Source organism: Sceloporus occidentalis, unplaced genomic scaffold, assembly GCF_023333645.1.
Source record: "Sceloporus occidentalis isolate IW3139 unplaced genomic scaffold, rSceOcc1.0.p SCAF_11, whole genome shotgun sequence".
Taxonomy (NCBI): domain Eukaryota; kingdom Metazoa; phylum Chordata; class Lepidosauria; order Squamata; family Phrynosomatidae; genus Sceloporus; species Sceloporus occidentalis.
Genome location: NW_028316991.1, coordinates 4,634,226 through 4,661,278, shown reverse-complemented (window position 1 = coordinate 4,661,278; position 27,053 = coordinate 4,634,226). Strand labels below are relative to the sequence as shown.

The window sequence follows — 27,053 nt, the reverse complement described above, 5'->3', positions numbered from 1 at the left end:
TATTTGGCAGCTGCTATTTCAAGATTTATGAGTTGTGTAATACACATTAAGATAATAAGAAGATATTTTAGGTATCAAAGTGTGTGATCAATGTTTCTATCTAATTTTTCTTAGTTGGCGTGCGCAGAAAATCTCTCTTGTGCAAAAATGTTCACAGAGCAAAAATTTTTTGCGCACAATATCCGCGCCGCATAAAGTTTCAAAAAAAATTTGGGGAAAAACTGTTGTGCGCACAATTTTTGGACGTGTGCGCTCTCTAAAAAAGCTATGTGCGCGCGCACAAGCGCACAGCTTAGAGGGAACACTGTGTGTGATATATCTTTTGTCAATCATATAGATTTTTCGTTAAGTAATTTCTAGACATTTATAGAAAACATTTTTGGATATCTGGAGTTAAATAAGCAGGGGTGGCATTGTTAGAAAAATGTAATGTAGTTTTGAAAAACACACTCTGTGGGTGACTGAAACACCCCAATGTGTCTTCCGGGCTCACAATCACAAGAGGAAAGAGATTCAGGAGAGCGGAGCTGCATGCCCCCTATCCAAATCAGGTCACCTGTGTGTGACTAGAGGTGAGAAGGGGTAGTTCTGAAGCTGGGAGGGGGCATGATCATGGCAGGACCAACGACACACCATAGCTAAATAGCCACCTTTACGGTGCTCATCATGTGGAACATTGATTTTAGAGAACAGAGGATCTCCCCAACGGACCATGATCCCTTATTGCCTGCAAAAGCAGGGAGACAGTGCTGAAAATGAGGACTGCACCTTAAGGCCTTATCTGCCTTCCCTTTCAACTCTCCTGTTACCTTTAACAGGTGGCGTTCCCCCCTCCGAGTCTCTTCCCTATCCAGACATAATATCACAGATGGAAAGCATGCTGGGTCAACACAGACATGATCATAGGCTTATGTCATGTTGACCAGAATACCAGGGCCCATGAGATATACCGTGCACACGTTACTCATTTCATACCTACGTACATTGCAAGTATCCCTGATCTCCAAGACTAATAGCCCTATAATCAGACCTAAGCAACAACAGTGAAAGCAATGTAATAACTGAGCCTTCCTTATAGATGCTTTATATACACACACACACACATATACAGTATATATATATATATATATACATATACCCTAAATGTTTTACTATTTGCCGGCCAATCCATTTAACATGGGGTATTAAACAGTTATGTTTGCTCATAAGGAAAGTGATGTAGTAATAGGAAGTTGCAATTAAATCCCAGTAACTCGGGTCAGCATTTTGCAGGCTCTTTCATGCTTCCTCTGGGAGAGAAAATGGGATTGTAATTGCAAGCAATGCAAAACCCAGACCTGTGCATCTTACTGGAACAGCCTGAACATCGTTAGGATTGTGTTTGCTTCAACCTGTAAAAGCACCTCAAATGTGATAGAAAAAGCCTGAAGTAGTGCTGCACGCCCTCAATCCCTGATGGCTGCAAACTGACCCCATTTTTGGGAAATTACAGCTTGAGCACAGGCATCTGATGTAAATGTTAATGGAACCCCTGGTGTAAAACATACACAATAAAGTCTTATGTAAATATGTAATGTTTTGTCCATAGTGGTTGATTCCTCCTCTTAACAATCCTCCATCGTTCTATAACGTGTGTGCCTAATACAATATACTAAATATCCGATGGCAGCAAAAATCCAAAGAGATTTTTTTTGGTGCAAAGGACTAAATATCTGTAATGTGCATACAGCATGATGATGATGTCATATTATTCGTGTTAAGCCGTGTGGCAACCAAGAGCAGGGCAGGCCAGCAGCAACTAAATGATGTTTGAGCGCCATTCTGGCACTGGCCATTCGGTTTGGCGGAGAGGAATCAAATCCTCTGTGCAGAACAGAGAACTCCATCACAAAAGACTGTGGCCAACATTAGGAGTGCTGCTTACACAGAGAAATAAATTTTTTTAACTTTTTGAGAAGCCCATATATTATTTGGATGAAATGCTCTAAACAGTGATGCCCAAAAGCCAGGATAACCGGATGAAGGATACGTATGTAAACAGACAGGCAGATGGATTTTGTCACTGTTACTAGTGAACAATGATCTTTTTGTTGTCTAAATACTAAAAGGAATCTCTGCGAGGTTGCGTTGCATTGGTATATTCATATTGAGATGCTTAAAAAATATAATGTTTGCCTTCACCCCAGGAATGTCGTTAAGTGCCTTGTGTGTGCAGCTTAGCCCAGTTAAAGGGCCGAAAGTCACTATAAAATGAATTAGATTTGCAAAAGCAATTCGTTGAAGACCTAATACTATTATTTTAATTAAAACTAGATTTTAGGAAAGGCCATATTTAGCTTCATGTTTATATAACAACTGTTGGATATGTCGACCATTAAGTAACAAGAAAAAGCAAAAATTCAGCGCATACCCAGTGAATACCATTTAAAAAACACCCATCTAAGGCGTAAACACTGGGGATTCTGTTACACTATATGACCATATACTGCTTAACCCGCCACTACTTCAAGTACCCCAAGTTTTGCGAGGCTATATTGTTGAATCAGTGGGACTGCACCTGCCAAACTTGGGGTACTTTGACATAGTGGTGGCTAAGCAATATATAGCCATGTAGTGTGACAGAATCCCCAGTATTTATACCTCAGGTGTTTTTTAAATGGTATTCATTGGGTATGCACTGAATTCTTATTTTGTTTTGTGCTTATTGGTCATTATTCTAGCAGCACCCTGGGAATTTGAATTGTTATGCCTTTTATGCTTTTTTTAGTTTTTTTTTTGTATGTTTTCTATTTTGGTCTAACTGATAAGAGATTAAAAGTCTCCATTTAACAGTTAAAAGTCCCGGTCAGCCAGTGCAAGAAGAAGAATGCGTCTTACTTTGTGAGGGCTTTAAAAATAAATAATTGACTTTGCAGCAGAATACTCCCTCTGCAGTCCGATTATTCGCTCTACTCATCGGCTGCTTGCATTAAAGTGGATTTGATGGCTGTAGTGTACTTTTTAACTGTATGTGGTAAGATTAAATTATTTTATAATCAAATCCCCTAGTACATCTTCAAATACATTAAACTAATTCTAAATATAATTAGAGCTATAATTACAATGGTTCAGAATATCTAGGTATCTGTCTAAGGCCCTTTAATTGAGCTAGATTATCATGTGCCAAGGGGTCTTAAGGTGGACCTGGGTTCACATTGATGAATAACGAAGGTGATCATTCTAAATTTTCCTTGCTTAGATCGGAAAGCTTTCGTCGTGTTTTGGAAAGAACTAAACTAGTTGCAGTTTGCTCATCTTCATACAGAATATAATGTATCAATCAATATCAATATATTATTTATTCTTGGATTACAGAAGATGGCAATACACATCACATTCTCTTTTTGCTACACTTACCATATCTGCTTATCTAAAGTTTAGGTTCATGCGTCATAATACATTGCTTTACTATTGCATTTGTTCATGTGCGAGCATTATATTTTTTTCTATAGTTTTTCTTTCTTTTGCATTTTCGCAGCTATCATGTACGTCATGGGAGCCCTTGGTCCTGCCGCAGGATATTTGTTAGGAGGGGTCCTTATTGGGTTTTATGTAGACCCCAGAACCATTGTCCATATTGAACAGAGTGATCCTCGATTCATTGGGAACTGGTAAGAACATGTTTCCTTCAATGTACATAGACATACTTCATTCATACTTCCATATTTCCTTGTTATGGTGAAAAAACGGCAAAACCCTAGGCGTCGGGAAGCAATTTCTTTGGCGCCTGGAGTTTGTCGTGTCCTGTAGTAAAGGCTAATAAGATGGGGATCATTCACTCTAATGTCTCTTGTGTTATGAGAGTATAATAATAATATAAAGTAATAATGATAATGTAATCTGTACGGTATCTACTTTAACACATAGGCTTTAGTGTATGGAAAAATAATTTCTCTCACTGAAGTGTCTTTAATGGCTGGGCATAATCTTGGGAAAGTAGGGTATCCATCCATCCATCCATCCATTTTTAACCTGTATATATTCAGATTGCCATCAGGGTGTTCGCACAAAAAAAGAAAGAATTTATTAACAGACAAAAAATCGTGGTCAGCAATTTAGTTACCTATGTGGTCATATCCTACAGGAAAAGTATTCTGTTCTAGTCTGTGCAGTCTATACTAGAAAAGTAACTATGATGTAATGATATGACACATAAGGCTGTAGCTCCATATCGCATGAGTCTGCTTCTTCAGGTTAGGATCTTCAATCCCAAGGAGGGAGAGTAGTGTTTGGTCAGGTACCTACTCCCCACCATCTACATCGCGCCTACTCCATACCTATTTCCAAGACTTTTAAACCTTAATTAGGGCTAGCCCCACCCTTAGATAAGCCCCATGCCTTATCACAGCTACACCCCATCACGAGAGGCAGGAGATGGGGCGCACCCAGCACCCATGTCGGGGAAGTTGCCATGGATGCATATAACAAGACAAGGTATAGTCAAGTAAAACAGAGCCTGTTTATTATAGGCATTATTTAGCAGAAAGGCCTTATGGATAAATAATGGCAAATGGTTTTGGAGCCCTTTTCTCCTTCCTTTTCTTCGCCACTTATTGAAAGGATACCATAGCCAACCGGCTATCATCAATGTAAAGGAACAGCTTTAGACAAGTAATAGTTAAAGAGTGGGTGGGCACCTGGGGCATAATACTAATTACTATATTATATTAAAAATCTGATGACTAAAATAAATTACTCAAAGTAAAAGTCCCCAATGGCAAATTGGTTAGCAGGGCCTCCTTTGAATTGTATTGCTCCTACTTTTTAATAATGCAGTATAATAGAGTTTTCTTGTATGGTTTTAATATATATCACACACCTTGATTGTTGTATGATTGTCTTTAATAACAGTATTTAATAACCGCGAGTTTCCCCTTCTTTGTTTTGTTGACTGTTTAGGTGGAGTGGATTTCTGCTCTGTGCCATGGCAATGCTACTTGTTATATTCCCAATGTTTACATTCCCCAAAAAGCTTCCACCTAGACAGAAAAAAAAGAAGAAGAAGAAAAGTAACTCATATGATGTGTCAAGTGACGACGATGTATTAAAGGAGAAGTCAAGTAACAAAGTTAAAGTAGACCCTGGCGTTGGACCTTCTATTGGGTTTGGGGGAAATTTTAAAGGTATTACAATTATTTCTAAATATATAGTGACCTGTTTTAAAATGCATTTGACAGCTGACCACCACCTTTTTTGCATGTAGATACATTCATGAGAATCCTCTATATATTGTCTCTGTTACTCCGTTCCTCCTGGCTGTTTGCCATACAGAAGATTTTCTATTGAGAGTTCCAGGGGGTCTAACAAGATCTCCCCACATGCATGTTCAGGAAACACCCCAATTCTTTCCGTGTTTCCTGATTGCATGTTGAGAGATACGAGTGTAAGAGATGAAGGGGGAACACACCAAACGACCAACAAGTGCAGCTTCTGCAGTAGTCTTTTAGGGATGGAATATATTTTTATAGTTACAATTTATTATTAATTAGTACTGTTTGGTATCAATTGAGATAACGTTATATTCTGAAAATGGCTCTGTGAGAGTATATATGCTAAGCTTAAAATGTATATAATATAGCATTCTAACTTGTGATCTGGGCTTTATTATGATTTGTGAACATTCCAGTTAAAGCAGCAGTTAAACAGGAAATTATTATCAAATACCTTGGTTTGGCTTTTCCAAATTGCGTAACTTGTTTGTAATAAGAATATATCACATGATGTCTTTTTTCACATTTTAATGCTTTACAAGGTGGATATGAAACGTAAGATCTAGACCGGCGATGGCGAGTTGGCCCCAGATGGCGCATCCCACATACCTTTTTAGACACTGCAGTCGTGCACTGCAAATAAAGCCATACTCATAAAATGTATCAGCTGCTGGCCTTAAAGCGCTACTGACGGGAAACATATGATTTCGGGATGATATGTAGCACTTTTTGGTGCCCAGTGCTTACTATTTGGTCACCTGTTAATGAGATTGATCCCTGCTGAATTGTTTGCAGTATTGTAGACATGAAGACATGTGTTAACATTGATGGGGGTGCATGCAATGTTATATTGGCTTCTGCAGCTGCCAACTAGAGTGCTACCTACCCCGGATTAATTGGGCCAGTAATTACCCCGTTAAAGCAGTGCCATAAGAGCAGTGCCATAAAATGACATCCCTGTTAGCAACCTGGTCGTGCAACGAGTGTGTACTGTAGGTTGAACTGCTCTGGACTTTACTCGTTTCATGGTATAAATCCAGGTTTATCTGCAGTGCTAAAGTCCCTCTCTATTATTTGAAAACGATTGAATAATATTAATTATGACAAAGAGAGTCCCCTTAAAAGCAAGAATCTTGAATTCCAGGCTTTGGGTGGTTGGAATGGACTAAGTAACATGGGAATAAAATATCCACATTTATTACCAATTTGTGCAGAAGTAATTAATTAAATACTAATATTTTTTTTGCCTAGAAGCTTTTTGCTTTTAGTTTTCAGTACTCCGTCTAATCAAGGAGACCTGCTTTATATTTTATTCAAGACCAGACATCTTAATTAAGAATTGTTCTCATATGTTCTGCTGGTTACACTGCCTTATCTTTGGTAACATTCTGAAACGTATGTTGGCCACAAAATGTAAACGAGAAGAAATACCTTGGGCTTCTGTTAGCAAATTGTGTAATTTAATGTCCTGTGTATGTTTGGAGTTACAAAATCAACTTGCACAACCATTATAATAACGACACAAAATGCTCTTTCCAACCTGAAATAAAAATTCTACATCTTGATTGCCCAGTATGGTCAGTATTCTAGATATTCTATTATTATTATTAGTGTATGAACAAAGTCCTCTTTATGGACCTACCCTAACCTTTTTCCATCACTAACAACGGCATCAGGAACCGACCTCCGACAGGGAAGTGCAGGTCTGCAGGTTGGAACACTGTTCAGATATTTTTTAATGAAACCTTGTAACATATTGAAGTACTCCATAGACAGACATCTCCTACACTGTAGTAGCCATACGACATCAACCAATGCTGCAGTAATCATGGGGTAGAGACGGAAATATTTCTCCAGAAGACTTTTCTTCTTCCAGCATGTAAACCAAGTAACGCACATCCACGCGTCTCAACATATAAGCAGTATTCTTATGTATAGTTACATTTTCCATATATTTAATATGACTTCCTCATCCAACAAACTTCTATGCAAAGCAAAAAAAAGACAGTACTTGGTGTATTGAACCTACTCGCAGGCAGATGTTTCATATTTTGAATCTCTTTAGTACTGGGTAGTATTGGTGCATTAGTCCATTAGTATTATTATTATTTATGGATTTAAAAAACACTGTCATATTCCACGGCGCGTAACAACGTATGATAAATAACTGGAACAAATGCTTGCTACAGTTTAATTAAGTGAAACCATAGACTATTTTTGAATCTGCCCCTTTTATTTTGTGGCTCTGTTCTCTTGCATTATTCTCCTTCTTAGCAACAAAAAAGGAAGACTAGGTGGGGGGAATTCTTTTTATCTGCTGCCCAATTCTATGTTTCTGTTATAGAGACCATAGACGGGGGCAATATTTATTCAGCCAAAACATGAGCCCATTGATTTTTGGTGGCCCTGTCTCCCAGGAGTTCTGCAGACTTAACGATATTTAATGGCTAATATGCTTTTTTCAAACAGTCAAACTTGAACATAGACATCGAGTTACTTAAATACTTAAAATCCACCCCTTGTGTTACAGACCTTTCCATGTAGGGCCCTTTAGATCTGTCCCTGGTAGGAATATCTCTATATTGCTGTTGCTTACCTAGTTGTTAAAATCTCAATATGACTCACTTAGTACCCAACGTGGCCAATTGCCAGCTGTGTGCAAAGGCGATCGATTTTATCCGTTTTCTGTGGGCTGAAAAGTCTATAAATAGAGTGGAATAATTGCAATGAAATCTTTAGAATATTGGCTGTAGTAAAACTGTTTAGCATATATATATATATGTGTGTGTGTGTGTAATTTATTTCATTTAAAAATTCATTTTATTTACAAGGTTTTTGAGCTTTTATTAAGCTCCTCTCCTTTCCTTTCCCATGCTAGCCAATCAACTGTTTCAGATTTTAAATTGGCCAAGATGCTCTTTTTGTTACAAGAGTGATTGTTATGTCACGCTTAAAAAATTGATCTGAAAGGGGAACTCCCAAAGGTTTACTAAATGGTATCACCAACAAAACATTATATTTTCTGGTATATAAAAGTTTTATGCAATGTCACATCGCTTTTCAGTTAAATCTCAAGACAATAAATGTGTAATTGGTTAAAATAAGCGTGGTAAAATTAGAAGTATTATTAATCATGTTTGAGAAGCAGAATGTGCTGCTCGTTGAAATACCAGGTGGATAAATCACAGTTTTATATGCATTAGCAGTTTTGGAGTATACAGTTATTTAGAAATATTTAACCCTCTTTTACCTGGTGTATTTATTTCAAAGATTATGATGTAGATGCACTGTTTTTTCTCAATTTACATTTTACATAATCAGGGCCAGATTAACGTAGTGGCTCATGGAGCCCACGCTGATGGACCGTGCCAGTTCCAGTACTGGCTTGGGCAAGCGTTTTCAGGGGATCTAACGATATACCCCACTAGAATGCACAAAAATGCTCCCATTGATTTCAGTGGAGGTTCTTTCTTGCCAGTTATTTGCTGCTTCACACTAAGGGTGTAGTCTGCTTTTGTCCTGGAGCTGAAGCTTCTCCTAAAGGTAGGTGCTTTATTTATTTTTTTCTGAGCTGCCCCTTTAGTTTCTCTATTTGGCACTGTATTCATGATCTTAACCTAAGACAAAATTGGTGGTGTGTCTGTTCAGAAAAGGTAAATACAGAAGAATCCATTACATGCCTTTCATTTCAGGACATACATTTTTTTTCATTTATTGTTTTTGTAAAATCCCATTTCTTGTCATTTTTATAGACCTTCCAAGAGCTGCAGTCAGAATTTTAAGCAACATGACATTCCTTTTTGTGAGTTTGTCATACACAGCTGAGAGTGCCATTGTCACTGCTTTTATAACCTTCATTCCCAAGTTCATCGAGTCACAGTTTGGCATCCCAGCTTCTAGTGCCAGCATCTACACTGGTAAGATATTGTGCTAAAGGTACATTGAGTTATACATGGGGCTTATAAATGAAAACACTAACAAATCACAAACAGGTTGGCTGTATAAAAGTGAAGCTGCAAAGCAATAAATGAATTCAGTTATGGACTTTAGGAATTGGCAGACTTTAATGCCCAGTATGAAGATCGAAGGGCTGCCTTGGCGGCCCGGCATTCGGTTTCCTAACCAGCTGCTGCCAACAAAGATACAAGAGTTTCCAAGTTTGTCTGGCGCTATTTGTTCTTCTGCTGTGTTGACTTGTACACAGAATGTGATGAAGAAATCATAGCAAATATCCAATTATAAACAATATTAATAATTAATATCTATTTTTTAACAGTCAGTCTTAATATTTCCACTTGCTTTGTTTTTAGTCAAGAAACACTATGATCAACTATTAATTATTAATCATCTTTCTAATGTGCATGCACAGAAACCACTGCTAAATACCATAATTTTTTTCAAAGCATTGATTCTATACATTTTTTTTATTGATGTGGCTCGCTACAATTCAATCTATAATGGAAATTAATTTATTATTATAGACTGCAAGCGCACATGAGCAAGGCCCTCTTCATTTTCATTTTATTTTGAATTTTCCAAAATAGTCATGCACTCACAGGACTTTGCAAATACATTGACACATTGGTGGCTCTGTGAATAAACACCCTATTTATTTATCTTAATTATTTGCAAAGCCCGGTGAGTGCGTGACTATTTTGGAACGATAGCTATTTACCTCACTGAACCCCGTCTGCAGGACAAATGAGGATGATATTTTAAGGCTGGGTGCAGAGATTTTGAATGTCTAGTCAAATTTCACTGGCCACTTCATTACGTACACCTCGCTAGTACCGCGTTGGACCCTCTTTTGCCTTCAGAACTGCCTTCATTCTTCGTGGCGTACTTTCTACAAGCTGCTGGAAACATTCCTCAGAGATTTTGGTTATTGTGAGGTTTTTATTCCCCCCTGAAAGATTTCAGTTTGTTTTGCGATTGAATTGTTCATGTTATAGGTCACATTAAAGGTGGAAAAAGTTCTGACATGATTTATCTTTGTCTCATTCTATAACATCACATGAACCTGGCATTTTAACAGGGGTGTGTAGACTTTTTATATCCACTGTAGTCCAAAGCCACTTAAATCCCCTTTCCTCCCCATTCTGATGCTCGGTTTGAACTTCAGCAACTTGTCTTGACCACGTCTACATGCCTAAATGCATTGAGTTGCTGCCATGTGATTGGCTGATTAGCTATTTGTGTTACCAAGGAATTGAACAGGTGTACCTAATAAAGTGGCCAGTGAGTGTATATATCAGCAATTGCATTCCACAGTTTGGATTGTAACCATTAGTCTTGTACACAAGGCCCAAAATCATTTTGATTCATTTGTTTTCCTTCTTTTTCAGTTCGAAAAAAAACAAAACATTGGGCTTTCTGTTATTCAGAAACAAAATTTCTTGCCAAAAAATATGTCTCTCTCTCTGTGTGCTCTCTGCCCTCTCCCCCAGTCCTGTCTGTTCCCCCTGCACTCTCCCCAGCCCTGTATCTGCCCACCCCAACTGCCCACTAACCTTCTTTAGCCATTTTATGATCTCCTCTGATCTCTCTGTGAGGCTGCAGAGACCATTCTGACAGGAGAGGTGAGAGTGGGAGCATGAGAGGGAATGGAGTAAGTGTGTGAACAGATGCAGAAAAAAATGCGTTTACAGTGCCTGTAGTAGAAGCTGCCCTAAATTATAATATCACTGAAATGGTTAATTGTCATTTACATATTAATTAGCCTCTGTTATAAAAATTACCTAAGAAGTGTTAGTTGATAACATATGTTCCCCTTCCCATAAAATGTATGCCCTTTCCCATGCATGTTTAAACTCATCTACCACTTCTGCTGGGAGGCTGTTCCACTTATCTGTCGCTCTCTCAGTAAAGTAGATCTTCCTGACATTAAGTAAAATTTCCTTACATTAAATAAAAGTACAGTGGGCCTGAAGCTACTAGTTTTGAAATATTAGTACGCTGTGGGAGCAGCACAAGATTCCCCAAAAATAATAAACAGTGGCTTGAAGAAAAAAATAATGTTGCCTAAATGAGCTTTGTCCAAGGAATCCTAGTCACCTGCTATGCAGGCAAGGGTGCCAATTTTGGGAAAGGTGATGAGCCTATGCTGGGCCCAAGGAGGATGGAAGATTTTATAATAAACTTTAAAAATTAAACTTCCAAAATTAATAATAAGTGAAAATAAGTTTACTCCCATTACTGATTGGTGCACTTGTGTCAGCAAACTTTTATTGTTACATATCACGAGTTGTGAAAATGTTTTGGGGGCAAAAGCCTCCCTTATGGTAGTTTGGTTACGCAAGTGCAAAAGACCCATTGTACAGCGCTACAAAATTTGATAATGCTATATAAAACAATAAATAATAATAAGATAACAGGAGTGCGTGGCATGTTTATTTTAATGTATTATTGGAACTGTATTACATTGGTTCAGCAGTTCTGACGCCAGGTATAGAAGTCAGGATCCGCAGTGCGGAGCTGATATCACCTGATGGGCAAAAAACAAAATGAGGTTGAATCCACAGCTGGTGGTTTCAAACATTTCTCTTCAATATAAGCACCCGCTGATTTGTAAAAAACAAACTGGAAAGAGTTATGAATATGTAAATAGGAATAAATAGTTAATATGTTAATAAATAGGAAATTGCTTCATGCTGACAAACACTTTAATAAGTTCCCTCATCCTGCTTGCTTAAAAAAACAAAGCACGGTGCAGCGAAGAACATGGGGTTGCATTGTTCATGTAATAAAACATATCATCCATTAATAATTTACCAAAAAGCAATAATATGTTGGAACGATGGATAATCCATGGCTAACTGTTTCATTTTATTATACTAGTGTCACCTCTTTCTCTTTGTAATATTGTTATTGTAGATCTGTCTTCACTTGTCGATGAATTATAGAAAAGTCAATACTTTTTATGTTACCGCCGGTAATTTACCCCGTCCTCAAGATGGCTATAAGCTTCTTAATGCACGGCTCTAAACCTCAATGCATGTTGAAAGCTTTTAGTGGCTCCCCCATTAAATATATAAATACTCAGAATTGTATTTATAAAATGAATTTTGAGTCACATGATGACAGAATGACCTATTTATAAACCGGATGACATTTGTTATTTTTGGCAGTGTGTTTCCGAGTAGGATTGGTTGGGTTTAGCTAAAGCCTGCGTTAGAAGTGCTGTCTCTTCTGGAAGATAACAGAACGTCCTTGAAAAGTTCTTGTGTGTAATGTTTTGATCTCGTACTTGAGTTTCAGTTCTATTTATAGTGAAACAATGTCTGTAGATCTAGTAGTAATGGACCCTGCAGGATGTGAATCTCGCCAGATATGTTCCACTTGTGTACTGTGGGCTCTGTCAGAAAAGTAGCCATGGGAGTTTAATTTGGAGTTTCAATTCCAAAGTAACTACACTAAATAGGAGGTTGACTAAGCTGCGAGTGCATGTGAGGTATCTAAAAAAATGCATGTTTGTAGCACAACTTGGTGAAACGCACAGCCTGCAACTTGCATTGGCAAACCCATGGCTCCAGAGAGTCGAGTTCACCCTCCCAGGGGGCAGAATGCATGCAACACTTACATAAAAAATGAATACATATTTTTTTTTAAATATGGACACCCCAAGTGGTATGTGTGTCACTCACCCCCTTCTTCTACTAGCACGTGCATGCCGTGTGTGTGGGTAACAACATAAAGGTTTTAAGGACCCCATCCCATGCTTCATCCTCACCCTGGTGGGAAGAGGGTTAATAATGAAATTTGTAGGGCATAGACCCCCGCAATTGGTGCAAGGAGTTAAAATACCATAAAACCCCATTATTTGCCTCTTTTCCATATTGAAATTAAAATAAATCCCACCCTACTGTGTATAGAACATACCGTATTTGCTCGATTATAAGACGACCCTGATTATAAGACGACCCCCCAAAATCTGAATATTAATTTATGAAAAAAAGAAAAGGCCTGAATATAAGACGACCCTATAGGAAAAAAGTTTTACCAGTAAATGTTAGTTCATGTAAACTATGTGAACAATTGTTTGTTAATAAAAGCTATGATTGAGAAAAATATTTTGTTTTTATTTCCTTTTTTTTACAACCTGCCCCCCAGTTATGCACATCTGCCCCCAGGCTTGCCACTCTGCCCCAGAAATGCCTTATACCCCCTATATGCCACTGTGCCCCATGATATGCCTTTTAACCCTCTAAATGCCACTGTGCCCCATGATACACCTTTTAACCCTCTATATGCCACTGTGCCCCATGATATGCCTTTTGACCCCCTATGTGCCACTCTGCCTCCAGAAATGCCTTATACCCCTATATGCCACTCTGGCATTTAGGGGGTTAAAAGGCATATTATGGGGCAGAGTGGCATATAGGGAGGTATAGGGCATTTCAGGAGGCAGAGTGGCGTATAGAGGGTTAAAAGGCATTTCTGGAGACAGAGTGGCATTAAGGGGGTTAAAAGGCATTTCACAGAGCACTCTGCCTCCAGAAATGCCTTATGCCCCCCATTTAACACTCCCTCCCTCCTCCAAACTTACCGGTGCTTCTGAGTCCGGTGCTTAGTGCTTAGTCCGGGCAGCGTGTATTCACGTAGACAACTTCCGCTCTACATGAATCGCGTAGAGCTCTACACGCTGGCCGGACTAAGCACCGGGGGCTCAGAAGCACCGGTAAGTTGGGGGGGGGCATAACACAGGAGGATCCAGGTCCCCTGCATCTGAGTCCCCGGTGCTTAGTCCGGGCAGCGTGTATTCGCGTAGACAACTTCCGCTCTACATGAATCGCGTAGAGCTCTACACGCTTGCCAGACTAAGCACCGGGGACGCAGAAGCACCGGTAAGTGGGGGGGGGGGGGGGGGGCATACACAGGAGGATCCAGGTCCCCTGCATCGCTGCAGGGGATCTGGATCTTAGTCTCATAGTCAGACCTATTTGAGGTCTGATTATAAGACGACCCCGATTATAAGACATTTGCTCTGGACATTTGCTCTGGAAAAAACCTCGTCTTATAATCGAGCAAATACGGTATGTAGAATGTAAGTTCTTGCGGGAACAGGGTCGTCATTCCTCTTGTTTCTGTATGTCAATTGCTGTATTGTACTTGTCGTTATCTGTAACATTTTTATCTTGTACAGCGCTGCCGAATCTGCCGGCGCTTTATAAATAAAGTATAATAAATTTAATAATATACACCAGATCATTTTACAATTAGCTGCTATTGTTTGCAGACAGAATTATTTTTGTATAGGGTTTTATTATTTAATTTTTTAAGTGCCTCACTTATTTGGTCCAAAAATGAGAATCAACACCTTTGCACGGCAACTCAGGGATGGTGTTTCTTTAAATTATTCTTAACCCCACTGGGCATGGAATGGGACATGATGAGAAAGCATGGTATGAGTTCTGTGCCTCCATTGTCTTTTCCCCATTCCCATGAGCAGTGGATGATGGTGGGATATTATAAACCCCACGCCCCTTTGGTTAATAGGGGGTCCTGGGGGCTATTTTTTTGCTTGTTTTTTTTTTTATATTTGGGGGGTTGATGATTTGTTACCTAACATTTGGAAGAATTTTGCAAAAATGTAAACAAAAAGTCACTCACAAACAACCTGCATATTATTATTAAATTAAATTATAAGTGGTAGCATGCAAGGACACGTTAACTCAAACTTAGGTCAGACAAGTTAACCCTTATGTTGACTGACCACTCAACTCGTTAGTGAATTGACCTAATGGTGTTTATCTTAATGATTTTATGAAGCAGTGAAGTTGGACTGTAAATGATTTCTTCTAATGTGATATGGGTCAAATGGTAACTCGGGCGCACTCAGTGTAGATAAAATAATGATAATTATTAAAACATAAATAAATGCAAGAAAGACCTAGTAACAGGAAGGGATGAGGAAGCAAAATAAAATACATAGCTTAATTAAATACAAATGTGAAGGTGCAAGCATTGCAAAGATTATTTTTGAAACCCTTTCTCACTGTGTTTCCAACTTCTTATTGTTTTTTTAAGGGGCGTATTATTTATTTTCTGCAACATGTGCCAGCATAGATACAAAATAGCAATTTGCACTATAAAGATCAAAATGCTTTAATTGCACAATTTAATACAAAGCCTCAACAATGACGACTGACAGACTCTGACCTAACCACGGTCATGTTTTTTTCCTTGCCATTAATTATTATAATTAATAATTGTAATCTAATTACTTTTACAGTTTATAAGCTATAATAAAAAATAAATGTATATAAATTCTAATGCTGTTTCTCACACCATACGCACATTAAAACGTAGAAACCACAGGCAAAAGCTGCAGTTTTGTAATTGGAAATGAATAAAACAATATACTGAAACAAAGGCTTTCTTAATCAAAAAACACTTAAACCTTTATTTTGTGTTACGGAGAACAAAATGTAAAAAACAACAAATTCCTATCAAGGCTTTCTCTTTATTCTCTGAATACCGCTTTTATAACCTGTAAACGTGCAGCTCTGTTTCATATATTTTGACATATGTTTATGTATTTATTTTTTTTAAAGAACGCGTGAATTCTATGAAACCATTAATGCGATGTAATTGTGTAATTCTCAATGTTATAGAAATCCATTTACTGTGCTTTTACATTTTTATGATTTCTAGGAGGTTTTGCTATATACGCAGTCACTGTGTTCTGTATCCTAGGCTTTTTCTGCTCTTGTGCTGTTCTGTTCTTCGTCCTTTGGTTGCTAGCGTTATTATCGGCTTTGCTGTTCGAGTCCTTGTGTGTCTTCTTCTCCTCCACACAATACACCCCGACTCGTACCATTATTATCTCTGTAAGCTGGTAAGGATCAGACCTGAGAGCCTTTGGGTCTACCTGTGGGTTATTCATCTATTAGTGCTTTGGAATCCGCGGGTGCTCTTTAGATAAAACGTCATGTAATATTTCACCATATTCCCCACCTGGTGCTATCTGTGTATATCAGATGGACATTTTAGTCCAATCATCTGCGTTATGGCAGTATTTTGTTCTTTTCGTGTAGGATATATCTACTTGCAATACATCTTGGATTGTTTAATGGGGTTCAGAAATACCTAGGCAAGCTAAATTTGAATGACTTGTAACTTTTTAGGTCTGGTCATTGTCCCGAGTGCTGGCGTTGGTATTGTGCTAGGAGGTTATATCATCAAGAAACTGAAACTTAGTGCCAAGGAATCAGCAAAATTAGCCATGATCTGCAGCGGGGTGTCTTTGCTGTGTTTTTCCACGCTGTTCATTGTGGGATGTGAAAGCATCAATCTCGGTGGGATCAACATACCTTACACAACCGGGTAAGTGTATGAATAACGATTATTTTGTGACTGCTTTCCTGATTTTACGAACCGTAGCCACGTGATAAGCTGCTCACTTTTCTTTTTTATCATATAACCCAATACTCTTCCAGGAAAAGTATCACTTTAAGCCTTTAAAATATTTCAATTATTTTTAAAATAAAAAAATTACAAATGTGGTAACAACTCAGGCTTGCTTAACAGTATTGTCAAGGAATCACCAAGTCTTTGAAACAAAAAGGGTCACGGATATAACAAAATCATACTTATTCTTTTAGAGCTTGATGACAGTAGTGGTTAATATGTGTCCAACGAGTAACCGTTTCTTTATAATAGCGTTTCCCTTTCTTCTGCAGTCCCACGCTGACCATGACACATCGGAATCTGACGGGGGGCTGTAATGTTAACTGCGGCTGCAAAATTCATGAATATGAGCCCGTCTGCGGATCAGATGGAATTACGTATTTCAATCCCTGTCTTGCTGGTTGCATCAATGTGGGAAATCAGAGCATAGCAGTAAGTGCACAGAGCGTGATTCTCTTTTTTTAGGACAGGGCCAACTTGTGAGTGAAGAAAGACTCTTGTGTACGGTTACAGTCTAGCTTTTAGGATTGTTCAGGTAGTGGCAGGTAATAGAAACTCGAATGGCTCTCTTCAACAAACATCCGTGGAAACTGAAAGAATGGCGGTAACCCAGCATGGAGGCTGTAGGCATGGAGTATTATAAAACAGACGGATCTGGGGTCATAAGATATATGCATTAATGCATGGTATGTCCATCTAGAGGCCTTTGGTATGGCTAAAGACATTAAAGGTTCTCCCGCAGTCCTCGTCCTGGGTTTCATTGTATTAGATAATGAATCTGAAGGATATGTTGCATACCATGCCAACGCTTTTTGAACCCACGATGAGCGCCCAGGTTCCGCCAACTGGTCTGAGTGGCAACTCCCAGTCCCTGCACTGAAAAGCTAATTTTGTACAATATGGTCAATAAGCATTTGCAGACAGACTGTCATCTGGAGTCAACAATTACGATAACGGCATGCGTTAGGTGTTTACGTAGCTATCCTAACATTGAACATGATGACCTTGGTCCTAGATGTGTGTGCAGTACTTCCATATTTTAATGCATGTGAACTAGAAGGCATCGTTTGAGCTTTTTATTGTCATATGATACAACAGGATAAGGCGAGACTCAAGGCAGAATCCTAACGGTGCTCTTTTAATACTGTCATCAAACCCGGGTTTCACGCGTATGGTCTACCAGCTGTTATTAGTTTAAAGATCTGCTGGTGGCCATGTGGACTAAACAACGTTTTTGCATTCTTAGGCCGATACACAAAGCAAATGACACCGCTTGCCAGCTGCTCGTTTACCGTAAACCTTAATTTGTACCGGTCTATATTCAAACCATGAATTCTACAGGAGCTGGGATTTTAGAAAGTCACCAAAAACAGTGTGTAAAAAGTAGTGAGTCTGGGTTTAGTGCTAAATGTTCTTCATCGCTATTACCATCCACTAAACATGTGAATTGCATGACATCTCTGTGGCCAATAGTAATGGGACACTCCCGCTGTCATATACACTTTAATGCATATTAAATTATTGAGAAAGCACTTTAATTTGCACATACAGAATTTATTAATTTGTTGTTTTAATCTGTGTGACATCTGGATATGTTAATGTTAAAAAACAACAAAATGTTTAAACCTTAAAAAGCATTATTCTTTGGAATAGCTCCCAGTGACATTAAACCGACCCTTAAGAATTCAAGGAGAACTGTCACTGAAACCTGAATAGCTATGAAACATTCTGTGTCTTTTATTTAGTGTTCTGTTTTCCGGTGATATAGATTTAAATCTCCCAACTCTGATGGCCTAGGATTTCATGCACATTTTCTATTATTTCCCATGCCCTTCAGCGATAATCTGGAATTAGATTACATTTTTTTTTATAGAAGGCTAGCAGATTCTGTAGCACATATGTGACAGCTCCCCTTTAACGCAAGCTATATGATGAATCAAGTGCCGGGGATGTTCAGACAGGGTATCTGTTACCAATTTAGGAGGCGATCTTGGTGCTTGCATTCTAGCGTTTCCCTGCCAAACCGGTGTAACGTTAGAACTTTCAAGTCCCTTGATAATGTTGCGTCTTCTTATGTCTGAAGGTCATCATCACTTTGGGGGTGTTGTTAAAACTGATGTGTTTTCTTTGTGTATCAACCTGGTTTGCCAAAACAGCTGTGTTTTTTCTTTAAAAGTGACGTTTTAGCACGGGGCAGACTGATTGACTGTAGATGTTTGTTGGCTAAAGGTCTCATTCAGCATTCTTAAAATAACCCGGTCTTTAATATTAAAAACTACAGCTGAGATTATATTTCCAATTGTTTGCTGGAATATAATTATATACATTGACTTCATCATGGCCAGTGCCCACGGGAAGATAAGTAACGAGAGACCACATATCCCATTTCTTCTTATTCATCTGTTCCTGTGGGCAGGTATATTTTCTTAGATTTATATAAATTTTTTATTGTTTTATTACATTTATTACAATTATATGAACTTTGAAAATGGGTATTACCAACTTGTTTTGTTAAAGCAAGACCTTTGGATTAGGGATGGAAAGGCACCCTCCAGCTATTATATCCACTTTAATGCATGCGATAGCATGAGAGTGTCATCTGATATCCCAGCGCATGCACATGCGGAAAGAGATTCAACAGATTCCTGTCTATACATCCCCCCTTTCCAGCTATTTGAACTGCGGAGATGCCTTCCAAAAAAGTTTCTCCTGCTTAGTGGCGTGCTTGCATGGATATCAGGGCTAGCCAGCTCCAACACGGGCTCAGGAGAGATTTCAAGGGGGTCTAACATGACCCCCTTTCAACATGTACATGCGCAGAAAGCCTAGACATTGATTTTAATGGGAGCGCTTTCCCACCAGTGATTGGCTGCTTCTAATACCCAAAGCTGGTGCAGAGAGCAGACGGGGTGGTATACTCGGTGGTGTCTTTTTCATTTTATAGGTAAATAATGGATAATAAAGTAACAAATTTGCTTGATTATAAGACGACCCCCCAAAACTTGAATATTAATTTAGAAAAAAGGCCTGAATATAAGACGACCCTATATGATTTTTTTATCAGTAAATATTATTTCTACAGATCATATGCTTTAAAGTGTAAAATGGCTGGATTATAAGTAAATGGTTATACTGATGATGTTAAATGTACGTAAATACTAAGAACTTACATTACTTTTGCACATATATACTCCATCTGTTAATGGTAACGAATTGATCCCTTCACCTATACCTCCTATACGTGTGTTTCTTGTTTTAGGTAAGAAATTATACTGAATGTGCCTGTGTGCAGAGCCGCCAGGTGATCACTCCTCCAACCGTGGGACAACGCAGCCAACTCAGAGTGGTTATCGTGAAGACATACTTAAACGAAAATGGCTATGCCGTGTCAGGGAAATGCGATCGGACCTGCAACACCCTCATTCCATTCCTCATATTCCTCTTCATTGTTACGTTGATCACAGCCTGTGCACAGCCCTCCGCCATCATAGTGACACTCAGGTGAGGCTTCCCAGAAACATTTCATAGCCGGCAGTAAGTAGCGGTGCGAGAAATCAATAGGTGATATTGGCAAGTTATACATTAATTGTATTTCTACATACGTTCAATTGTTTTAATCACAAGAACCCCCCAAAAAGCATTTTCTATTGCCTTCTATTACTGAGCAACAAAGCATTTTATTCATCAGCCGCATGCACTTACCAATCATCCCGCAAGTATATACTTGGGTGGCCTCCTAATTTCACCAAAAAAAGCACTATTTCAGCCCTCGCACCTTTATACTTATTTTCTGTACAGAGCAAGAAATCGCCCCATACCCAGCCAATACCATTCAAAATACTCCTATCTAAGGGATAAGTATTGGGGACTCAATCACATTATATTGCTTAACCTGCCACTACGTCAAAGTACCCCAAGTTTGAAAGAATATGTATGCCTTTTATGCTTTTGCGCGTGCCTATTTTGTATATGTTTTACATTTATATACAGCGTTGTAATCCTAGATGTGTCCAGTGCCAGGGACCCTTAGCGACACCTTAGAGTTTGCATTTATATAAACTTTCGAGGCTCATTTTCCAAGCTGTCTGAACATTTATGATATAGTAACAAGCAGAATAGGTTAATCGCATAAAATGTCATAATTTTATGTGACAGTTAAATATGTATTTATTTGTGTACAACACAACAATTAGGTAACGGTAACTGTGGCAATGGTATTTTTTACATTGTTTCCAGAATATTTTTTTTTATATGAATATATTTCCCTCTCGCTGTCTCCCGCGATGGGTGAGACGTGTAAAGATTTTAGAAACGTGCACTAATTCACAAAACAAAAAAGTTTATTGTACCTGAAGACGTTGCAGTTAAGAATTCCACAAACCAATACATTTTGCAAGTGGTTTCCATCTTCATTAACAATTTTATGAAGCTACCCAGTGTTACCTAGCATTACATCTGCAAACTGCAAATAGACACCTTAAAGAAGAACTCCCATATTGTTTAGGTTAGTTTTGTAGTTGGTTAGTTAACTAGTAATATGTACTTTATAGGTAGTCGCAGCGTGTCTGGGAAACTTACCTGCGATTTTCCATGGGTGTCCTGAATTCCTGCCTAATTCGTTTAAACGTGTAATTAAAGCTGGGCCCATTTTTATGGGTCTTATAGATATATGCCGTTGAATATAACGAGATGTAAGAATGCTGCTAAATGAAACAAACTACACAAAACAGAACTAAAATCTACAATTATTATGAATAATAAGGGAGTCCCTTTGCATTAATGTCTCTGGTTATGTGGTAATAATGAAAGCTTTGGGCAAAACTCCTCCTATGCCTTCAAGCCGCTGCATGAGAACCTGTATAATTAATCCAGTTGTGGGCTTAACATAGCTCTTTTCCTGGGCTGCAGTTCTGAATGATGTTTAAATATCAGGTGCAACATCAAATGAAACGGTAACAGCTCTATGTGAAGCCGATATATAACTATATAGCCATTCTCTGTGCATAAAGCATGTTCGGGGAGATGTACAGCTGCTGCCTGACTAACCCTGCTCATCTCTGCTGAGTGCAAGCAATGTGAAGTGACTCGGGCATCTAATGTGACCGGCGATGCAAGCAGACAATCGTACATCTGATAAGCTGATAAGGTCGCACACATATAGCCCTGATCAGTGGGCAGTTCTAGATATTACTAGTTGTCACCCTGTTATTCTCCCAGGGCACGACTTGCCTCTATGAAGAATGTATTACCCCTACTCTGGGGTAGGACAATTGTAGGACTGGATACATCCCAGAAGACCATTGCTCCTAGATTTTTGGATCTCCCCTTTTTAGTTATCAAAATAAAACTTACTGGACTTCAGTTAGCCCTACCCCCCCAGGGCAACTCTAAACAGGTGGTGGTGAGCAGCACGTGTCATCTTCCCTCTTCTGGATTACTGTACCGCAGTTGCCATAGTGTCTAGACAACCCGTTTACGATTGTCAGTACCAGAATGAACCAGTCCTATTTAGGTGCATTCTTTAAAGACCGTGAAAGGGTTAAATGAGTAGCTTGAGAGACATAAATACCCGGGGTATTTCATGTAATATTTATAGACTTGCTCAGTAGATAGTGACTCTTCCTTCCAGGCTCCAGATGATGCCAACGGTAAAAGTCTGCGAGGAGATGACATTAGCGTTCTGCATAGACTGCGTTCTCAGCGGTGTCCTGGGAAGAACTCGTCCACGCGTTACACCACGCAAGAGCTTGTCTAGTTTCACCCCGAGGTTCCTTTTAGCACTGAAGTGGTGACTTTAATTTGCTGGCATTGCACCAGTTTCTCAAAGCCTGTGGTTATAGATTTATTCCATATGAGAAAATGTTGTTTTTGCTAAATCAAGCAGTTTCTTTCAGAGGAAAGTAGTTTTTCAGCGTATGATTGCGGATTGCCACATAACTGTGGATTACATGATGGATGTGACCTATCTCTCCACAGTAATCAAGCAATCCCTCATTTCACAGTAATGGCATTGCAGCTGTGTCTCAACTACAGGGGGTCCTAAAACACACAGCTGTGTCCCAAATGTAAAGTTTTCTGCAGTTTTCGGGAGATACCTCCCACCCAGAGTTTCTGAAGTTCAGACTAACTTCACTGGGTAATACCTGCACCGTCCTTAGTAGTGCTGAATGCCCAAACCCTTCCCAGAAATAATAATTTATGCAAGTAAAATTTGCCGCCTTTCATAAATTTTGATGGGAACATTTATTCTTTCCATCTGCTCTGTCATGACTGAAGATCGTCGTACCCATCATAACCAGTATTTGTTCAATACAACCCATAATGACATGCTCCTTTCTACACTAAGGTTTGACAAAGAGCAGAAAGGAAGATTTTTGTAGCGTGTAACCAAAAAGAAGGTGCTAACGGGGCCACCAGGTCCTTGGTGACTTATGGCCACGTAGCAATTCCACCTCCTGCAACCCCCACTGTTTTGACAGTTGTTGGCACTGGGTCCATATTATCCAGTGTCTGTCTATAGTTCAAAGAACATTTTATACAAGCTGGTCCACAATATTGTACAAAAGAATGATTACAAACTAAGTAACAAAAATGCCCTTATGTGGATTTAAAGGTATATGTGTGAAGTATATACAGTAGATAAGGTCATATGGCTCATCCAACCGTATGGAAGCTTTGGCTGTGATAATAAACTCACGTGTTCTGTATTGCAGGTCAGTGGAGGAAGGAGAGAGGCCGTTTGCCTTGGGCATGCAGTTTGTATTGCTGCGCACTCTTGGTAAGTATTGTCAGCCGCGAATCGACAAATACATGCGAGTCAAGCCATTCTGGAAGTCACCAAATGCAGTATCATTTAACTGCACGTGTGTTCAGAAAATAAGAGGAATGGGGGCTGTATTCAGAAATGTCCTCCGGCCGGTGGAAGAGATTGTGGTAATGTGATATAGAACAATATTAACCAAGGTAGCGAGACACAGTCACGGACATGGCCTAAGGTTTAGCTGCAGGCGCAGGTCATCATCTGTGTGAATAGAGAGAGCTCAGTATGGATGCCAGTACGCAGGGCCGGCCGAAGACTTAACGCCGCCTGGGGCGAAGTTTGAAATGCCGCCCCCCGCCGAGGGGGGGCGGCATTATCTACCCGCCCCCCACCGGTACTTACCCTTAAACAGTCCTGCGGCGAGTCTCCCTGTGCTGCCACGGTGCCGGCTTGTAATGCTGAGCGCCGGAAATTCACGTCACTTCCAGCGCTCTGCATTACAAGCCGGCACAGAGACCGAACAGGGAAACTCGCCGCAGAGGAGAGAGAGAGGGGCGCCGAGCGGGTAAGCGAAAACCACTCGGTGCCCCTCTCTCTCTCCTCCGCTTCAAAAAAAACAAAAAAAAAACCGCTTGGGGCGGCAAAGTGCCGCCCCTTCTGAAGTGCTGCCTGGGGCAATTGCCCCAGTCGGCTCCATTGTAGGGCCGGCCCTGCCAGTACGGGACCATCTGCTGGATCTTTTATGGAGGCCCCACAGCTGCATTGTGATACCTTGCGTATGGTCGTGACCCATCCAAGTGTCACCTCAACAGCTGAAGCTGGAGAGCTGTCACTTTTCTCTTTTTTCAGTGTGCAATAACGACTTTGTGCAGGATATGCACCACAGATGTGTATCTTGTGCTTGCCTTAAATCTGTTGACATACAGAGCTGTGCCAAAGTTTTAGACCGGTGTGAAAAATGCTGTAAAGTAAAAATGCTTCCAAAAATAGGCATCTTAACAGATTTTTTATCATTTAACAAAACCGACTAAAAATCCCCATCCTCCCATTTTAGTTGGAAGGTTTAAATTTCCCAAACCAAGACACTCTCGCTCTAAATGGAAGGTGCTGGTCAACCTACTCTGCTGATTTTGACACCATTCCTAGTAGTATTAAATGCCCAAATCCTTCCCCAACACAATTCTTTAATCATGTAAAACACACACTCATTCTTATTTTGCTGGGAACGTGACATTAGAGGGCAATTAATATTTTGTCTCCAGACGAAACGGTGAAGATGGTAGATCTTCTCTCGCCTACACTGTAGATTTCAGCCGACAGCCTGCTACATGAAAGCATTATGACCTGACGGTTACATCTGGCAACGTGATCTTCCATATCTTTAAGGGCTTCCCTTTTATGTTGTCTGAGGAGGGTGTCACAACCGCTTTCTGTGATTTAAACATGAATTGTTATACTTTTCCCAGACAAATTGCAGATCCCGCAATGTATAGTCTCTTTGATTTCTTCTTGCCATCTTCCATCACCTTATATTTTATGTGTTTCATTATATTTCTGTACTTTTTTGCTTTTGACTATAATCAGGCCATTTTTTGCGTATTCTTGTGAAGCAACTTGAAAGTGAGACGTTATAAAATAACATGTTGAAGCATTATATTGCTGTCATTATGGGAATTAGGGGGTTAATTAACCACGCTGTGAGTTGTAGGTAGGTTTAGGTGTCATCTTGTCACCAGTTTACTTACGCATTATAAAGGGCCATCCCAGCATGTTACCTCTGTTTAAATTGTTAAATTGGTTCTATCAGTAACTTTTCTGCTCCTCATAATGTATAGTTAAGTAATTGGGGTAAAAGGCACAGTTAACACTGATTGTACTGGGAGAAATTATGGGTGTTATATATTTACCCAGATTTAATGTGGCCAGGGGCCGACATACAGGAGTGCACTGGGTAGAGCAACAATGGCAGAGCATCTTGAAAGATAATGTGATCCCACGTAGAAGATGTATGTGCCGGAATGGATGGGGCAATATGGGCTGCCATAACAACGCCAAAGAAAGCGCGACCAAAAATCACATAGTTTCCATGTACTGGCCACTAGGTGGCGAAATAGCACTGTGATTTAACTTTTTCCTCGTACGCTTGTACATCTTTATTTTATTTATACCGAATTAACGTATATAGTCAAATTCTATATGTTCCGGTGCATATGTCTAAACTGAGCATGTAACTAATTTACAACACATTTCATTGACATAAAGTTTCAGTGTATTTAAACAAGCAGGAATAATGAGCAGACTAGTTGAGCCAAATGGTTCTTATCTACAGGGACATTCTATGTTTCTGTTACTCTTCTGTCTAAATAAACCTTTCAGGTACAGATCTCAGTGGACTTTTTATTGTTTTAAGTTGGTGCCCGAACAAAGCAAATGAGGGTAATAATACTATACTCTTAATATTACCCCAGCTTGGAATAGGTCCTGCAAAGTTGATTGCCCCATGCGATATCTGTGTTTATGTTGTCTTTCAGGTTTATAGGTATTACTTGGAATATCGTGAAATTGATGAACTGTTGTCCTTCTAACCGATTCTGTATTCATTTTTTGTTGATGTCAGGGAAGACTCACTGCTGTTTTTATGACACATAGGAAAATGTTTCTAAAATGTATATCCTTTTTATTTTTGCAGCTTACATTCCTACTCCGATCTACTTCGGGGCTGTTATCGACACCACTTGCATGCTTTGGCAGCAGGATTGTGGCGTTCAAGGTTCTTGCTGGGAATACAACGTGACATCATTTCGATTTGTTTATTTTGGACTGGCAGCTGGCCTTAAATTCTTAGGATTCATTTTTATATTTTTGGCTTGGTATTCCATTAAACACAAAGAGGATCCGTTACAAAGAAGGCGGTGGAGAGCCTCCCCAATAAGCACAGTCAGCGAGATGGTGGGGAATGCAAGAGCCGAGACGAATTATGCTCGAACTAGATCCTGCCCCGCGTTCGGTGCCCGAGAAGAGCACAATGAAGATGCTGACAATGACCGAGGCATCCAGCATGAAGCACAAACATATCCCGGACCCTTCTTAGAAGCAATAAACACATCATTTGAAAATTCTCAAGAAGAAACCCCAGCTGACACATAAATACAGTGACATGTAAGGTTGGATATAGCGCCTTGTGCAACACGTGCCTTTTTTTAAGAAACTAAACACAAACAAAAAATGAGGACGTGTTTAAATCTTAGCTACAGGGTGATGGGGGCTGGTTTCCTCAAACAGTTATTCTGATGTTCTCCACAACTGGAGATTTTTTTTTGTTTCTAATGGCGTCTCCAACCGGTATCTCTTTATCTAAAATTGGCTACGGCTTCAAGTAAAGCACAGCCAGCACTAAGTGGATCGATGTCTTCAGTCACTGTGTCTTGCTCAGGGGTAGACAACTAGAGATGTACAACTTGTAGGTCTCTAGATGTTCTTCTTATCCCATGGTTGGTCCACAACATGTAGTTCTCCAGCTGTTATCAAACTTCTCTCGTGTTTAGTCTGCAACCTGGTGCTCGACAGCTGATGGGCAATATACAACCGGTACCGGGCAGCTCTTGTTGAATTATATGTCGTGGACGGGCCCCAAT

General features: G+C 39.5%; 1 protein-coding gene across 1 annotated transcript in view; it reads left to right on the top strand.

The window, feature by feature from the left end:
- The window catches only part of LOC149305463 (solute carrier organic anion transporter family member 5A1-like), a 37,824-nt gene extending 11,259 nt beyond the window's left edge, over nucleotides 1-26,565 (top strand). The window contains exons 2-9 of the mRNA XM_089477524.1: nucleotides 3,518-3,650; nucleotides 4,939-5,162; nucleotides 9,002-9,166; nucleotides 16,376-16,574; nucleotides 16,931-17,090; nucleotides 19,918-20,159; nucleotides 23,372-23,436; nucleotides 26,108-26,565. Of these exons, the coding sequence (XP_089333650.1) occupies nucleotides 3,518-3,650; nucleotides 4,939-5,162; nucleotides 9,002-9,166; nucleotides 16,376-16,574; nucleotides 16,931-17,090; nucleotides 19,918-20,159; nucleotides 23,372-23,436; nucleotides 26,108-26,565 (1,646 nt within the window). The remainder of the gene's footprint in view (nucleotides 1-3,517; nucleotides 3,651-4,938; nucleotides 5,163-9,001; nucleotides 9,167-16,375; nucleotides 16,575-16,930; nucleotides 17,091-19,917; nucleotides 20,160-23,371; nucleotides 23,437-26,107) is intronic.
- Nucleotides 26,566-27,053: the final 488 nt, after the last annotated feature.